The following is a 19,143-nucleotide window of genomic DNA, read 5'->3' as shown; positions in this document are numbered from 1 at the left end:
AATGGTCTATTTATTTGTAAAGCAACATCATTGATAAATGTTCAGTTTAACCCTGGGATTATATTTGGTAACTTTTTTCCCTAAAAGTATTATTCCAGTGTAAATCTACAAATCTTTTTTTGTTTTGTTTTGTTTTTTTTCCTTACAGAACCAGTATTTATCATTTAATAGCCAACTGGCACAACAAAGTATTTACTTCACTTTCTTTGGTTCTGTATTTCTGAGAGACATGTAATCAAATCAGCATACAAGTGGAAACAAATTCTCATGTAAAACAAATATCCATTAATATGAGAAAATTCCTATCTTATATTTTGATTTTGGTCACTTAACTATGATTTCAAGTGAAGGTTTCTGCACACAATTTATTTACAGACCAAATTTCTGCATTGTTTAATACAGTATTATAGAGAAATATCCAAGATACTTAAGTATTGCTATTTAATTGCCTTTGAAATACAAACTACTTAGCTGAATAAATCCACTTAGATGAAGACCCATGCTATAACAGCATCTACACTGCTGCCAGTTCCCAAGCATCTAGAGATGTGACTGCATCAAGTAGAGGAAGTTCCTTCTGGGACTTAACACCATCAGCAAGTTTCAGCAAAGTAGTGTTTTCCTCTGCTTTCAGTAAAGCTCCAAATTTTAATTCTCATAATCAGTGATGCACACAAAATTTTGAAGCAGAGGAAAATTAATGAAAAATAAAAAGTAGATTGTTTTTAAATAAATATGGCCTTCCGTCAGCATTTGTTAGAAACAAATCTGCCTGTTAATGAAACTCTTCATTCTAGCCAAAAAAAAAAAAAAAAAAAAAAAAAAAAAAAAAAAACTTCTCCATTTTAACTGCATCAGGTCCGAGATTTATAGATAATAACTCATTGGACAAATCTCTTTTTCATTATATCTGAAGATATACCTAATCTCTCATATTATCTTAGCCTACATCTTCCTCTTTATGTTGCCAGTCACACTTAAAATCAGCAGTGAGTTTTGGCAGTGTTGGTCTCTGTAACATTGCTGCAGTAGATCTTAAATTGCTTAAAGCTTACAAGAGCTGACAAAAATTCGATAAGAGTCATAATCAGAAAACTAAACAATTTGGTTTCTCAGAAGAGTAATAAAATGCAAATGTTAATCTTTAGAATTGTTCACTATTGCCAAAACAAAAGCCATAGTCCTCTAATCGTTGTACTTCTGATCTAGAGAAACTTTGTTCATCAAGGAGATATAAAGCTCAAATTAGAGCTCAGTAACAAAATTAATTAAGAGTTTATGTATGTTGGGGCCTTCTTAACTAGTAAAACACAATTTTCTTAAAAATAGACAGAAGTAATGAATTAGAAACACTTAAATGCTCCAAGAACTGATGCCTATGTCAAATCACTTGCCATTAAACAGTCTAAAGAAAAATTAAATAGAGAAGCCTATTAAGAACATTTATAAACATCCATTCCTCAACTCACTAGAAGCAGGTGGGAACCTTTCCTCCAAAAGAGGGAGAGACCAGATTGTTTATGCCTGCACATCCTGTGCTATTTAAAATAAATACCTTCAATACCTGTGGTCACCAGGAAGTGTCTTCCCACTCTTTTTAAGCAGAAGGAAGAAGCAGAGGTAGAACATAAAATGAAAAGGTTTTGTTTGACCCCCTCACCATGCTTTGGGTTACAAGAATGTTCTACAGGGTGCTACAAGGTAAGACGACAAGCGTAACTCTCCACTACTTACTGGTTCAGGACAGCAGATGGACTTTTCACTAGACTTCTGATGCACCCTCTCTTTCTATTCTTTTTTCTTGACTACAGTCCCTTGGCAAAGCCAAATTTTGATTGATTATTGTGTCATTTAGTGCTCATATATTGCCTTCTATGTAATAAGAGATTCTTGGATTCCACCCTACTTCAGAAGGCTTCAGCCAAGAGATTCATTTGACACTTATTCATAGTTAATGGACAGATATTTTTAGGGGCACTAACCTATTTTAGACATCTTGATTCATCCAGGTCATATTAACATGCCAAAAAAAGACAGCATTTACAAAAACAGAGGGAATTTTAAAATTTTCATCTACTAACTTAACCCATCATCAATAAATGCGTAGTTGTAACTATAACTCATTCAGAGCTGAACTCCAGATGGACGACAGCCAGATGTTCTGCACAGCACAACTCTCCATGTGCTGAAAGCTCCTCTAAACTCCATCTGAACTGAGGCTTTGCCTTGAGCACAGTGTTTTACCACTGGTCCTCCCTTTTTGCCTGCTCTCCACATTCCCTCCACTTCTCCAGTCAGCAACTGCTGTCCCTGGTGCCACACCCTGCTGACAGCCTGCTAGGGTGACAGCTTCATTTTTGATTGGTATCACTCATTTCAAAATATTCCAATTCCTGGGCACACAATCCATGTATTATTGAGAGGATCCCAAACTCTTGCATTATGGTAGCACATAACTGTATTTAAGAGCCTGGCAGCCTGGAATGCAAAGCAGAGCTAATGCAAAGTAGAAAAAAATGTTAAAAGAGATAGATGGCCTTAAGGACTGCTAGATGGGATGAGGCACTGGAAAAGGAGGGAATTTAACTGACGAAGTGAGTTAAATTCGAAAGGATGGGAAAGGATGAGCAGTTTCTGTTGCAGTAGGTGCTGTCATCTTGGAGATGGCAGCAGCAGGATCAGGAGACTGCTGCTTATTTTATTGCATCAGGAGTGACCATGGGTTCAGGCTAGTAGCAAAGACTGCAGTGTTCACAAGGTGCAGCATTAATGTGCTCATCCCAACAGTGTAAGGGCATACAACACAAAAACACAGCAGAAAGCTACAAGTCGAGTCAAATTCACCATTACTTGATTTTTTGATTCCCTTCTTATACAGGAATCAAAACAATTTACTTCAATTGACACAAGCCACGTATCCCACTTCAAGTTTATCTCAAACCGTGCTGTGCCATGTGCTCGACCTGCCTCTGCGATGGCTGTTCACATTCCTGCCTTATCACACAGGCACTGGAGCATCCCATGCTCAATAAACTTATCTCTATTACTCCCTTCTTGGCAGGACTGAGCAACTTCTATCATTCTCCTGACCTTGCTATCACATTTAAGTTTATATAAACAAATCATTTACTGAGAATTATATTACACTATTAAAAAGTCATCATACATTGCAAAAAATGAGCACTGTTCTTGATACATAAGTGCTAGCTTCATCCACAGTTTAATCTTTTCTTTTAAACCTTTAGAGAAATTTACCTAGACTTAAAATAAATAAGTAAATGAACAAGATGGGGATGCTTAATTTCACCCAGTAAAATTACTTTCATTCAAGTGGAATTTGACTATTTTGGATTCATAAGAGATTTACCATGTGTATACTAAATACAGATATATTTGTACATAAAGGATTAAATATAAAATTGAACTGAACTGTAAGTTTATATAAATACAAAATATGTACATTTTAGTCCTTGATATCAAAATTAGTATTTTTAATTTGGGTTTCTGATTTGGGCATTCAGTGCCAAAGAAACAGAAGAGGAAGCAGGCTACAGTATATTTTTTTTCTTAATTAAAACAGCTTATGTGTTTTGCCCTTCAAAATTTACAGATTACTAAGCTACTGGAAAAATAATAAAACTGTGCTCCAGGCAGATTCTATCTTTTTTTTTTTTTTCTGGCCAAAAATAGGGTTTCCACGAAATATCTTCAAAGCTCTAACTTTTTGTGCAATGAGAGCATTTTGCATTTTCTTCCAGTCACTTTGGTTTGGACAAGGTTAAACATTAGACTAATCCTAGTCTTTTTCCTTTCTCTTTTCTTTCATGACCCTTTCACTTGAAAGCCAATCAACATAATCTTCTGCAAGCATAGCACTACCTGACAAACTATCACCCCGAACAGACCTCAATCCATCCTGCAAGGCAGCAGTTACAAGAAATCATTGAACTCTGAATGGTCCCTGCTCCATCTGAGAATAAATCAGAAGGACAATATATTTCTTGGATCTAAAACAGCCCCATCAATAAGTAACCTAAGCATCAGGAAAATGACCAACTAAAATGCTGACGAATACTCATGGCCTTTTATTGGGGTCAAGGGGTAGGACTGCCCAGGAACCCTTTTGCCTTTCTTCTTCCAAATACTCTTTAAGGCCTAATACCATGCAATTTCTGATCCATGCGTTGTTTCGGCCTTGTACAGCCACGCAAGCCGAGGCTGGTTTCTACCTTCTCCTTCTCACAGTCACACAGTGCTGTGCTGAGTGTTCCCTGCACTGTTATCAGGCAGCTCAAACTACACAGTCAGAAATAATCAAGAACTGAAAACAAGGTCAAAGAAAGACAAGCAGACAAAGATCCACAAAGCTTCAAAGTGCAAAAAGCATCTCTTAATGGAGCAAACAAAGCCTTTCTGTGGCTACGCAAAACCCAGACCAACCTGCTACATTTTGATGGGGAATGTGGAAAAAAAGAGAAATTTTGTTTGTTCATTTTATGAATTTCCACTAAGGCAAAAGTTTTATTTTTGTCTTTTCATTTGTTTAAAGCTTTTATTTTTTAACACTTCCAATTAAAAGTGTGTGACACACTCACTGGGCTTGGATTTCTCCTATTAAGCAGCTTTGCTGGTGGCTTTGTTAAGGACATCTCCAGAACAAATGTTGACTAAAAACAGAATTAATAATGGATTTAAAGGGTGCCAATGCACCCAATGGGAACAGCAGATTTTCACAAAGTAACTATACACATCTGCATAGACTTTTCTTTCTTATACTTGGGGGAAAGGGTGTTGGGTTAAAAAACAAAAACAAAAACAAAACAAAACAAACAGCAACCCTCAAGTATTATTCAGAAATCTTTAACAATCTAAAATTCTTTAGCAGAGACAAGTAACTGCTAAACAAAATGCATAGTTATTAAGGCTCTTCAGAAACAGACATACATCACAGTTAATCACATGGGAGAAGTCTATGGGTAAATCAATATTTTCCTTTTTTTCTAATATAGATCTAAAGAGTGCATGCACTCTGTGGGGAAAAAAAGAAATAACTGCATCAAATAAAAGGATATAATCATGCTCACAGAAATTCTGTTCTATAATTCTACATATCCCACCACAATAGAAAATATGCAACGTTTGTTGCATGCCAGAAAAAAAAAAAAATATATATATATATATATATATATATATATATATATATATATATATATTCAACTACGGGACAAACACAGATTTGAGGCCATTTCCAGAGGTATGTTGAAGTAGAATTTGACCTCTTAATCTACAGATAAACTCATATACATGAACTCTATCAGTTTGATTTCTCACATGAAAGAGAACCATGAGCATCTGCAAATCAACACAGCAATGAGCACGTTTAAGAGTGCCTCGAACTAGCAAAACTGGCAGGTTGAGTTTATAGAACCATCAGAAAAATATATATATATATCTGAAGAGTAAAAGAGGCTCTTCCTTGGGGAGGAAAACTTCACAAGGGGTTAAGAACCAACTTCAAAACATTTTCAAAGAACCAATACAGTTAAGAGAAATATAGTCATTAATCACATTCTTTCAACACATTAATGTAAGGACATGAAAATAAGGACAAGAAAAAATGAAGGGCAGAATTAACCTTGCCTCTAGAAATTTTCAGTCCAGATTCTCTGAACTTTGAGAAGAAATTACTAGGGATGAACAAAAAAATTGGTTTCATTATAACAAGACGGATGACCAGCTTCATTCTTTGGTAAGAAACAGGTCAGTACTTCTGAAAAGATGAGAGTCTAAAATGAGGAGCTAAATGGAAGCCATTAATTGTCACAATGTGAAAATGCCAAATGGGTTAATCCAGTGCTTTGATGTACGAAGAATTCATTGTTATCATCTCACACTGGAAAAGAAAACGTTGAGCTTTTACTTTGGATGAAAGGATATTAACCAAAATACTCATATGCCACTTACAAATTATTAAATATGTCAGCCACTGCAGTGTGCTGTGGAAAAAAAGACATAATTTATCCCCTCCATTACACAAATGCAAGCGTAGGGCAAAGACCAAGAACATCCTGGAGGGTGACAGTGGCAACATTGAGAAAATAAAACAAATTCTCCTAATTTAGTGCATTGACTAAAAAAACCCTCCTGAAAATTCCTTTCTCCATCCTGGGGTGAATAAGTAAAGGCAGACGGTCCTTCTTTTTAATGCTGACATTACCAATACCCACCACTGGATCACACCAGTCACCCATTTAGTCAAGTTTCCTCTTTCTAGTCAAAATACACATGAAGTGTTTCAGGAAAAAATGGCAGTGTCAGCAAAAGGAAGTGAGACTACATGGACCCCCTCTGATTAAACATGGCAGCACCTGAAAGACACAGATGTGAAGCCCAGAAAGGAGAAAAAAAGTGATGTGGCCTCATTTTCTGCCTTCAACAGAGTTTCTCGCTACAGTGACTGCGAAATAAGAGAGGGCAAGGGAGCAAACTCAGTACTGGTACCTTGTTTTCCCACAGGGCTGTTTGTTCCCTAGCTCTGCAGTACTGCCATTCCCAAAGTGAGACCAGTGTACTCTTCAGTAGAGGGGCCACTTCCGAGAGACAGCATGGACAGGTCTGCACCAGTCTTGCTCTCTTCAACCTGCAGAGCCCTTCCACACAGCAAAGAGAATGCTGACCCCCCAAGCATCCCATGTGCCATGATGTTTCACAGATGCTCAGTTTCATTTCATAACTTTTCAGTACTTAAAGGGGGCTTATAAAAGAGATGAAGAGTGACTTTTTGCTCAATCAGATAATGACAGGACAAGGGAGAATGGTTTTAAACTAGAAGAGGCAACATTTAGATTAGAGGTTAGGAGGAAATTCTTCACTCTGAGGGTGGTGATGCACTAACAGGTTGCCCAAAGAAGCTGTGGATGCCCCATCCCTGGAAGTGTTCAAGGCCAGGCTGGATGGAGTTTTGGGCAACCCGGTGTAGCAGGAGGTGTCCCTGCCTATGGCAGGGGGGTTGGTACTGGATGGTCTTTAAGGTCCCTTCCAACCCAAACCATTCTATGGTTCATGCTTCAAATACCACTGCTGAGCTAGTATATAGCCCTGGCACTAAACGTGAACTGGAAAAAGATATATACCCATTATATAGAGAGGAGATATATACCCATTATATAGAGAGGAGTATTCCATGGGCCCAGTACCAAGTGCTACGTGTTTTGAACAAAACCAGAAAACTCTAAGGGAAAGAAGCCACACACAATATGGACAAAAAACAGTACACGCTGCTGTCTTTGGGACAAGGAATTTCTTCCTGTCCCTCTTTTAGGTATACAGATATGTCCTCAGCATCTGATTTGCAGTCCATGGATGCCTCATTTAGGAAGATTATTCTGTTCTTAATATTAAATTCTCTGTAACTGTAAGCATGTTTCCTTCATTTCAGTTTAAATTTCATGCAGTAATGCAACAAAAACATAAATAACAAGAATCACAGCATCCCATTTCCTGCAACAGAATTGAACAGATCAACCATTAGCAAAAGATCTAGTTCCAAAAATCAAAAGCAAAAAATAAGTTCAAGAGAACCAGTAGGGAAATTTGTCAACACATAAGGAAAAGAACATACATGTCAGTATGGTCAAAGCTCAGTGAATTTACCCATTCCCTCCCCACCCAGGAAAAAAAAAAAAAAAAGAAAAAAAAAAGATTTTTTTTTAAGATTAGACTGTAAGAGATTAAATGCTTTTTTTTACCATAGCAATTCTGATAACATTTTAATAGTTAAATTAATATTTATATTCATTGTCCCCCTAAAAAGTCACAAAAATTTCACTACTAGTGCTGATTCAGTTAAAAATTTTACAACTAAACTTAGAAATAAGAGCTATGAATTCTGTGGCTCCCTTTTGTCCCTTTTCTAATAATTCTATTGTATAACTAGAGGTCACTTTCGATTTTATTGATCCTAAGATTTTCTATTAAGGATGTCCTACTTGCTCTACATTGATTCAATGTCATGAGAAAGTCTATAAAAATGCTTTTGCTCAATAAGTACTCTATTTAACAATCATGACCACTCTTGCCCTCATCCTAGCACAAAAATTATCTGTATTTCTCTTAAATGCATTATCCCTTCACTTTTTACAGTTATACTATATGTACAGTACATCGAAAAAAAGATGTGAAAGAGACAATGTATAACTTTTTACATCAGCATATGCTAGAAAAATACATCTCATCATATTCATATTTTTTGCATCCTACTTCTGAGTCTTGGCAAAGGGAAAAGTGATTTTTCTCCTATTACCAAGTATTTTACAGACTTCCTAATTTTGTGGGCAGCAGGAACTCTTTGCACTGCTTGCTTCTGAGTCTCTGCAGATTTTTTTGCTCTTAAATAGAGTTCTGATTTCCTCCTGTCAAATTCAGGTTTTCAAATCATTACGGATAGCAGCAACAGGCCAAGCACTAATAAAAAAATTGCTGGCTTTCCTATCATCAAATCAATAGCAAAAAGCTTAGGTTAGGTAGGTGGACATTTTCCATATATGCTCATATGTGTGTCTGTCTAAAGTTTCGTCTGAATGTTTTGCAAGCATTCATATTCATATTCATATTTGCTTCCCCATGTGTTTTTCCCATGATTATCTTTGCAGAATTTTTGCAGAGAAATAAAGAAATGCTACAAAACAAATGGTCTAAAGCAGTTGTTTTGCACATGCACTGAAGCCTGTAGTTGTGCCATTAGATATAACGCAGATATACAAAAGAAGATAGGTTCAGAAAAAAAGAAAGAGAATTTACTGCTTTTATTCACATAGCTTATCCTACTGATCTTCAAGGCATTATCTGACCCAAAAAGAAAATAGATGAAAGAATAGTCAGCCCTCAACATTGTAAGAAAAATATATATTTTTTTTTATTTTTTTTTAAACACAAGGAAAAAACAATAAAAAAAATGCTACTATATAAGCAACTTCTTTTACACTGACTAGGAAATTGCAATTGGATATACCAGGGAAAAAAAAAATATATATATATATATATAAAATAATAATAAATATAAAAAAATAAAATAAAATTATAATAAAATAAAAATATATATATATATAAAATAATAATAAATATAAAAAATATAAATATAAAAATAAAAATAAATAAATAAAATATATATATATATATATATATATATATATATATATATATATATATATATGTAGTACCAAGACCAGGAATCAACATATTTAAGTCTTAAGACAATCTAATCTAGTGAGACCCCACCTGGAGTACTGTGTTCAGCTCTGGGTCCCCCAGCACAAGTAGGACATGGACCTGCTGGATTGAGTCCAGAGGAAGTCACAAAGATGACACAAAGAGGGCTGGAGCACCTCTCCTATGAACACTGGCTAAGGGACTTGGTATTGTTCAGCCTGGAGAAGAGAAGGCTCTGAGGAGACCTTATAGCAGCCTTTCAGTACCTAAAGGGGGCCTACAGAACAGCTGAGGAGGCACTCTTGGTCAGGGAGTGTAGGGATAAGATGGGAGGAATGTCTCTGAACTAAAAGAGAGTAGGTTTAGGTTGGATATGAGGAAGATATTCTTCACTATGAGAGTGGTGAAGCCCTGGCACAGGCTGCCCAGAGAAGCTGTGGATGCCCCATCCCTGGAGGTGTTCAAGGCCAGGCTGGATGGGGCTTTGGGCAACCTGGTCTGGTGGGAGGTGTCCCTGCCCATGGCCGGGGGTTGGAACTGGGTGATCTTTAAGGTCCCTTCCAACCCAAACCATTCTATGATTCCATGATCATACAAAGTTTAAGCAAGCCTTTCTATTTCTTTTCTACTTCAAAAAGAAGTCCATGATTTTATCTTATATCTCAACAGAAGACTTGTAATTCCACCTGTGAAATTAAAAGAATTTCAATACAAGACCAGTGTGCCACTAACATAAAACCAAGTTAATGTATTCTGCACAGAAAATCCCTCTCAGCCTCCCAATCTGTTTATCAGCTTTTATAGTACTTCACACCACTTGGTGGCTTTGCTTCTGGTGTCTCCTGACCACAGCGTTACAACTGTTTTCTTCACTTGCTGGTCCAGCCCCTGTGACAGTGAGGAGCAACGGACTGGAGAGAAGAGGAAGCACTACTTTCACATCCTGAATCTTATAGCTCATCTAGTAACTGCAAGTGAGGGAAAAAAAAAAAAAAAAAAAAAAACAGGGTAGATATGCAGTAGCGCTTGACTGTCTCTTCTGTAACAGAAGCCCAGAAGCCAGTCCAGTACAGACAGGATGTAGCCAAAATCCCTCACCCATTCAGCAAAATAACAATCAGAAAAGGCGACAACCATTTTTCCAGAAGACAAAAATCCATTCTGCCTGCTGCACTCTTGTTGAGCTATGTATTATTCACATCAAGAATAATCTTTATGTCTTTGACTCATGCAGATAACACAAGTCACTTAAACAGTCTTCAGAGGAGAAGATGAACAAACCGCAAGTTGAGAAAATCACATTTGGTGGGTGAGCACAATTTACAAAATGCTGCTGTGAGCTCACAAGGGAGTGTGGCAGAAACTCCTGCAGGCACTCTGGGATTATTGTAGTGCACAAACCCCATCAACTTGTCCAGGACTTGCCACTCACACCCAACAGTGAGAGAAGAGAACCGAGAAGACTGTACTCCTTTTATTCTCTTCATACACATAGAGCAGATTGGGTTCAGACCCTTGGACAAGTGAAGAGAGAAGCAGATAAATAACCTGTATTTGATGGCTTTCTGGAAAAATCCCATCTCTGTCAAGCTCCAAGAGCTGTTTTCTCCACAACTTCCCCAATTAGCTAACTCAGAGTACCCCAGGAAATCCAATAAATGTCTGCTTTAGTAATCTATACAGCATTTTGTTCCCCTATAGCATTCCCTGTAGCAATTCATTCCAAAGACTTCATAAAAGTACATAAATTGAAAAAGCATTTAAAATTTCATGGAAAAGAGTTAATAAAAAGAATCTACTTGGAAGTTTTCTAGCACATATTTTTGGAATGGAGAGGCAGAAAGGAGAACACAGAAATGAAGAAACAAGGAAGAACAGGACAGAGAGGAATCTCAGAGAATAGCTGAGATTAGACGGGACTACTGGGAACCATTCAGTTGCTCCCCCTGCTCAAAGCAGTAAACTACAGGTTGCTCAGGAACATGACCAATCCCAAGATTCATCATGAAAGAAGTATGAGTATTTTCTCTCAGATGGAAAAAATATGCTGCGAGCTTCCAAGGACTGCAATCTCAGGCTGTGTCAGCAGAGATTAAGACAGGAAGGCAGTAGGATGGTACCTGTGATTTTCTGTCACATTTCTCAAGACTTACAAAGTAGGTTTTCTCAGGAAGCGCTAGAGTATGAGAATCCACCTTAAACCTTAGCCCTCCCTTTGATCCGACACTTCAATACCCTCCCTGCCAAGAACCACTGCAGAACATCTCTGTTTCTGCAAGTTGAACTGGAATCGCTGCTTTTGATCTACACAGCATTGCCACAGACAAGAACTAAAGACTGGGGAGCAATTTATACTGTTATAAAGTTAGAGAGATCAGTAGCTAAGGCGAGCCAAAGAAGGTACAGGAAGGCGATTCTTAAGTAAACATAGCAGAGGGGAAATGGCTGATTGGAAACTTCTGTACTTGAGCTCATCCAGGAGAGGCAAGTGCACAAGAAAAGGATCCATTGTATGCTGTGGAATAAGACTGCACACTAACTAACCCCCTACCCCTAAAGGTAGGGATTTTTCTTCAGAGAGGCATAAATGTTGGTTGAGACACTGTATCCCTGTATATGCTCTTTATTTAGAAGATTTTAAAACTAATTTTTATTCAGAGAGAAGGCACACTGAATGGGGTAGTTTTTCAGGATGGTAAAGCACTTCCAGCCTCTCCTAAACTGCATTTGTCTCTCCTTCAAACTACAGAGTTGAATGAAATCCCATGGAAGCAACAAGCTAGAGGAAAAATACTCTGAAATTATACTGTATAGAAGGAAAACATTCCCTGTAAAGCTTTTAAATGTAGCCTTTTGACTTCTTAACAACATAATTTTTCAAGTGTTCTAAAGAGCAATCCATTTTCTATCGACTCCTCCAGAAAACAATGCTTTGGTTTTGTTTGTTTTGCTCTTGTCATGTTATGTCAGCATGACAGGTTGGCAACTGATGCTGACCTTAATGGATTCTTGATAGAGGACCCAGGACTGCAACTTAAAATGCTGTCAATTGCTGCTTAAATGAAAATCAAAACAACAAATTTACAAAAACATGCATCTTTTAGGTTATACAAGATTTAATGGTATTTCTTTACCAATTCCTCCTGCTTAGCTATTTAGGATAAACAATACCTCTAAAGCTATGGATTTTTAAAAGATGTTTGGAGTCCAGGGTTGTGCCTCTTCAAAAATTAAAAGCCTTAAAAATGTTTACTTAGAAACTAGAAAGCAGCTATTACTGTAGGAAAGTATTTCTTTTTACTCGGAAGTTAATGTAATTTTTACATTACCTAACACAGAATTTGTTCAGTCCCAAATTGTCACTACATTGGCAGGAGATTCAAGCAGCTCTGATGAATATTGGAAGGTAGTAATAATGTGATTCTATCCAGCCAGCTTTGGTTTCATAGGAAACACTTTTCTTGAATCATGTACACACTTTTTTCTACTGCGTAGCACTGTAGTAGAAGGAGACCTGAACAATGTAAAATTATATCTCAAACATCTGTTTCAGCTGGGAGTCTTGCTACTTTCTCTGTAAAGCTTAAGGTAGGACAATGGACAAAACAGCCAATAGGGCTGATTCAGGATGGCACTTTCTCTGTCCTTATACTCTTCAACTCTTCAAAGTATTTTAAAAAATTAATCAGAAGTTACAATTTTGTGGCAAGATTTAAACTAGAATATAGAAAGTCCTTGGATCTTAATTTCAGCATTAAAACAACATGGAATACCAAGGATGCAAATGATGTTCAGAAATGTCACGGACTTTCTTCCAAGTAGATCATAGTAGTTCCACTGTAATTTAGTACTATATTTGCTAATCTTTCACTACCTAAAGAGGCACCTTTCAGAAATTAAGGGTTTTTTCCCCATCTCAAAGTTTTGAGTAGATTCTTATTGAACATTTTATGCCAGTGCAATGGGAACAGTTTCAGCAAGTTTATACATAAACAAATTCCAAGTTTCTCATTGATGAAGGTACTGTTTATCCAGACCTAGAACAACAGACCTAGTCAACAACAACTTATCAACAGAGAACAACACCAATACAAGTTTCCTTCCACAAAGCACCATGTCACCATGTTTCAAATAGGGTAGGAAAAACAGTTTCTCCTGTGGGCTCCAGAAGCAGACAACTCTCCTTGTCTTATGCAACATTTAGCCAAGATAAAATAGATACAAGTGAGTTTGGAAAGTGTGAGATACCTAGATGTACTAAGCCCATTATCATAGAATCATAGAATATCCTGAGTTGGAAGGGACCCTTAAGGATCATCAAGTCCAACTCTTGACACCGCACAGGTCTACCCAAAAGTTCAGACCATGTGACTAAGTGCACAGGCCAATCTCTTCTTAAATTCAGTCAGGCTCGGTGCAGTGACCACTTCCCTGGGGAGCCTGTTCCAGTGTGCAACCACTCTCTCTGTGAAGAACACCCTCCTGATGTCAAGCCTAAACTTCCCCTGCCTCAGCTTAACCCCGTTCCCGCGGGTCCTGTCGCTGATGTTAAGGGAGAAAAGGTCTCCTGCCTCTCGACACCCCCTTACGAGGAAGTTGTAGACTGCGATGAGGTCTCCCCTCAGCCTCCTCTTCTCCAGGCTGAACAGGCCCAGTGCCCTCAGCCGTTCCTCGTACATCTTCCCCTCCAGGCCTTTCACCATCTTCGTAGCACTCCTCTGGACACTCTCCAACAGTTTCATGTCCTTTTTATACTGTGGTGCCCAGAACTGCACACAGTACTCAAGGTGAGGCCGCACCAGCGCAGAGTAGAGCGGGACAATCACCTCCCTCGACCATTATGTATTGGGATATGACACAGCCCTTACTACCTAAGTTTTAATTCAAACTGGTACCTATGAGTTGAACTCCATAATTCCCTGAAAATTCCCTGCTCCAAAGACAGCTGAAACAGCTGGGAGTAAGTCAGACAGCTTCTCTTCCTCTCCACATATCACTGGAGATCTGTCCTCAAATTAGAGCATAGCTCCTGTAGCTGAATCCTTATAAAGCCCCATCAGGCAAACTCACCTATGGTGTACATGGTATTCTGGATATAAGCACAGAGATAGACAAGGGCAAAGCATACATCCAATTACTTTAAGTTTTTGCCTGAGATTTGTATATATCCATCTGTATATGTATGCACACTTGTGCTCAAACACACAAGACAATCCACTGAAAAACTGACAGAAAGAGCAGTGAAATGTTACTATTCTCCTGAATCCAATCATTTTTCTTCAAACCACTAGGAAAAGAGTAGACTTAAAGTTTATATTATTTTAAACAGACTTTTACAAAATATAGCTTACACATTCCTGTTAACACAATGTAAACTATGGTACATGGAACCACCGAACTACAAAACAGTGAAGTAAACTCCACTCTATAATCCACAGAAATCCAAAAAACTCTCCTTCTTCTTGATGGTAGAATTTCAGCACGAACAAATTTTGCTTAACCTTAAGATCAACAACCACAATGGCAAAAGGTAAAGATTTTTTAAAAATTTATATTGTGCTAAATATCTGTGCTGACATTTCTCTTTAGCAGTCCTTCAACGTCACCCATTAATCTACAAAGTTCTCAAACAAGAAAGTCCTTAATGCCTCCTGTCTGTTTTACGCCCCAGGCTTTATTGCATTAATAGACAATAGTAATTATCAATTTATAATGAGAGATTGCAACTAAATCCAGAGTAAAGCCACAATAGAAACAGTTAACTTTCACCAAATAAAATGGAATCAAGTATTACCAATTGTGATTTGGCCATAGCCAGGCCAATTTCCAATATCAAAAGTGAAACACCAGAAAAGAGATATTTTAGGGGGAAAAGATCAAATACTAAGGAATTAATATCAATTTAAAATGTATATTGTGGACTACTGGATTACAGTCATAAGCAAACGTGATGTTTGGGTAACAAGTCTTCATTGCTTTTTTTTTTTTTTTTCTCCACTTTTTACCATTTAATTTCAATATTTTATTAGTTTAGGTAAGTTTCTATTTATAAATTTTTTATCACATCTGGCTTACAGAACGCTTCATATCTGAGTTCACCAGGACATAATAGATCCATAAATGGATCACTCAGTCAGGCTTCTAGATGTTTGCTAATGACAAATTAATTGTTTGCTAATCACACAGCTTTGAAGTTTGATGTAAGCTAAAAGTGACAGTTCGTCTAAGGCAAATGAACTCTCTGGGTTCAGCTATTAAATTTCAAACATTAAAAAGTACTTAAAGAGATACTTCAAATACTATTGAAAATGAGAGATTTCAGTGACATCAATGGAGTTACAATTGCATGATAACTAGCCTAAGTGAGATTGGACATAAAACCCTAAATTTTATAGTGTTATTTTGACCTACAAATATTACTTCCTGTTAGAGTGCTACTACATATCAGTATGAAGAAATTAATACTACTTCCAAAAACTACAGAGAGGTGGGGCTGGTAATCCAATAATGAAACACGAGAATTACTTGATTTACCTGACTCTGCAATTCACTCTGTTGCTTCAGGCGAAGATTTTCTGGTGTATCAGCCACTGTAGTGAAGGACTGCTTTGGGTAATGTCTAAAACAAGAAGCACAAAGCCAAAGAGTAAATATTTACACATGATAGAAAGTCAAACGCATCCCAGCACTGTTTCCTAGACTGTATAGAACTATTTCAGAGTTTACTGAATTTGTGATAGAAGTATTTAGTCTAAAAATATTGTGTCAGTCATGCCTTGCAAACACAACAGGAATGAGTTCCTGTAATAAGTCTAAATACCACCCATCATCCTGGCTGCTGTCTATTGAGACCAACAGGACAAAATTTGTTTTCAATAAAGTGAACAAAAGTATGTTTAACTGCCCTTTCTTGGTATAGTCATGTGATGAATGAAGACTGAAGTAGAATGCCTTAAAATATAAGTGGTGTATATAAATTCAAAAGTTCCATAAATGAGTACAGATGGAGTAGCATGGTGTCTTAAATCCATTAGTGCAGAAACCTGAGGGATCAAGACAGGTTATACCGACAATCCAGGTACAGAAGGTCAAACACTTTAATGGTAAATGTGTTGATACACTGTTGTATATAAAAGAAAAATCATATCTACTACCAAAGATTGCAATGGCTCAGGACTGCAATCTATTAGTCATCTCTTTTTTGATTTGAAGTTTTACACCACTTCAACACATTCCTACTATTTTCTTTGGCATTTTAGACATCTTTAATAGTAAGACCCTAGTCATCATACTTAGATTTCATTTACAGAACTATGATTTATTCATTTTCATAGATTTATCCTGTAACCTTACTGCCAAACCAAAAGCTATCTTATAGGAAAGACCAACAAAAGAAGGAAATAACAACAGTAGACAGGCTATCCCAAAAGACAACATGAGGCAGAAACATTTTAATGAAACTGATTCTTACTAATTTATTTCCAGAACCTTCAGCCTCAAACCAAAAGATTCAGCTTACAATTATGTGAGGCACTCACGCATTCAGTTACTACTCACAGCTTCTCATGTCTGTCAGCTAATCCATTTGTGCCTCTAACATTTCAGAGGTAAAACAAAACAGGCATAGCATTTTAGACACAATAACATTTACAGCTTAATATCTGCAGAGGGAGTAAGCAGTAAGTAAGAGTCAAAAGACTGAGGACATGCAGTATTAACCTTGAGTTTGCCCATGGAAATGTTTCTCTCTAATGTGTTCTTTCGGAAACTTGTTCAGTCTCTACAGCTCCATCAGAAAATTTCTCTGCTTTGCAAAGATTATATATATTTTCAATCAAAACTGTAAGTTTCATTTTCCATTTACAAGTCTTATTTCCATGAAGTGTGTGGTTTCATAGTTAATTTTTATCTGACAGATGGAGGACTAATGACACTGCACGTTTAAAAATTTAAGGTGAAATACATTCCCACCTATTAGTCATTTGTCTGGAATAGCCAACATCACTGAAAACCAGAAAAATAAAATCCCAGTCATGACACAATCCAGCCAATTCTTCTGCAGCTACAGTCCTCCCAAGCCCACCTAAGCTGTAGCTCAGGCCACAGGAAGCAGTGTTTCATTCAGCCCATGTATATGTTGAAGGAGGCTGCTGCCTGTCTTTCTCCCTTCTCAGACCAGCGGCTCCCCATGGCCAGGTGGTGCCAGGGAGCTGAATGGCTCAGTCACAGCTCCAGCAGCACATGAGGAGACAGGACTGGGCTTTGCTGAGGGCATAAACTGGAATCAGCACTTGCATGAAGCAAATGTTATCAGTACAAGAAAGTGCTGAATGCCTTCAAAGAGGCAGATACTTGCAGAAGTGAAGTTTTCTTCCCCTTTATTTCACCTCTTCCCTCATCCTTCCTCATTTGGTATAGAAGAGAAAGACAAACGCCAGACTGGCCACAAGGAGGGCCATGAGCTCCATTTGGAAAGCAGCAATGGACAGATGGAGAAGGCAATGAGCCACCTCACAGTCAGGGTTTGCTGATATCCAAGGAAAATTGTGGCAATGAAGAGTGCGCAGTGTAAGGAAAGGCAGCCTCTCAGATATCCGTATATAGTCCCCTTGTGAATCCATGGGTAACACTGAGACAGGTGTCCAAGTCACAGCCCTCAGAACCTGCTGGCAACAGCAGCAAAGGTGTTTCTGTAAAGCTAGGCTCCCAAATTATCCTCATCTTTATTCTGAAGCATATGGGAGTATACTTTGTCCCTATCCTACACCAGCTTTTATCTCTGATCATTTGCAAATCAAATGGTTTGTTCCACAATTAGTATTCAGAAACTCACAAGTATTTCAACAATCAGAGCAAATCACTTGGGCACTGATGTTATCTAAGATTGTTACTTATTTTAGAAACAGTAGCTCCATATTTCAAGTGGAAAAGGTATTCTTTGTCTTGAACAAGTGGTGCTTTAGTATGCTTCAAATGACAGTGAAAACTGATTATATCAATGAAAAGTATTTACACTTGAACATGGAAGTAAATAAATAGTATTCATGACAAAATGAAAAAACTGCTGAAATTAAAATCAGCCTTTAAACTGATCATATTAACCATTTATCACAATGTATTACTGTGATTAAAAAAAGAATCATTTAGCAAAATTAAATTAGCAAAGTATTCCACTATGGGCTGTCATTTTAGCTGTAGCTGATTTATGAAACCACCCACATGGTTTATCAACCAGAAAGACACGGTTTTATATGCATCCTTCTAATTTATGGAAATTCTTGCCTCCAAACCATTAAAAACACTAGTATTAAATTTAAATCCCATCTTCAGCATTCACATATGTTTTAAGCTTACTGACACTGTGTCTTCAGAATCACTAAAAATATCAGTAATTAAGATATTATATGAAAGCTATCTATGATGCATTGTAACACTGCACAATTTTGACTGAATAGAAGGTTTGATGAACACAAATGTTAAAATGATCGAATCTGCTTCTTAACTATCAGATTAAGACTATACCACATTTCATTAGAATGGCCTGAATAGGGTGAGTAAATGGATGGCAACAGCCTTGAACTCACAGGGCTCACAGCCCCTGGTAAGCAGTTGCTCAGTTTCCCTTTGTCTGAGGTGACGTCTGAGGAAAAAGCTGAGAATTGCTTAAAGAGGTTGATGTCATGCCAGCTGCTTAATAGCAGTGTCCAAAGGATTTTGTTTGTTTGTTTTAAGTCTTTGTTACTAGTCTAAGTCTACTTAGCAATATGTCTTACCACACTAATGCTATTAGGATTAATCCTGTATAAAGACCTATACAAGAAGGTCCAGAACAAATCAGTATATACATGATGGTGCTTCTGCTATGTACTGCACTGCTAGCTTCTGCTGCACAGCCTGATAAATAAATTAAATCACAACTCAATCTCTGACTGTATG

The 19,143-nt window shown here is 37.4% G+C and overlaps 1 protein-coding gene across 2 annotated transcripts in view; it reads right to left on the bottom strand.

The window, feature by feature from the left end:
- The window catches only part of NEBL (nebulette), a 255,761-nt gene that overhangs the window by 165,960 nt on the left and 70,658 nt on the right, over positions 1-19,143 (bottom strand). For both annotated transcript variants that reach the window (XM_068673772.1, XM_068673773.1), the window contains exon 3: positions 15,742-15,826. In XM_068673772.1, coding sequence (XP_068529873.1) covers positions 15,742-15,826 — 85 coding nt within the window. The remainder of the gene's footprint in view (positions 1-15,741; positions 15,827-19,143) is intronic.

This window comes from Anas acuta, chromosome 2 (assembly GCF_963932015.1).
Source record: "Anas acuta chromosome 2, bAnaAcu1.1, whole genome shotgun sequence".
NCBI classification, from domain to species: Eukaryota; Metazoa; Chordata; class Aves; order Anseriformes; family Anatidae; genus Anas; species Anas acuta.
Note: the sequence above shows the minus strand (reverse complement) of the source record. Positions and strands in the feature narration are given on the sequence as shown.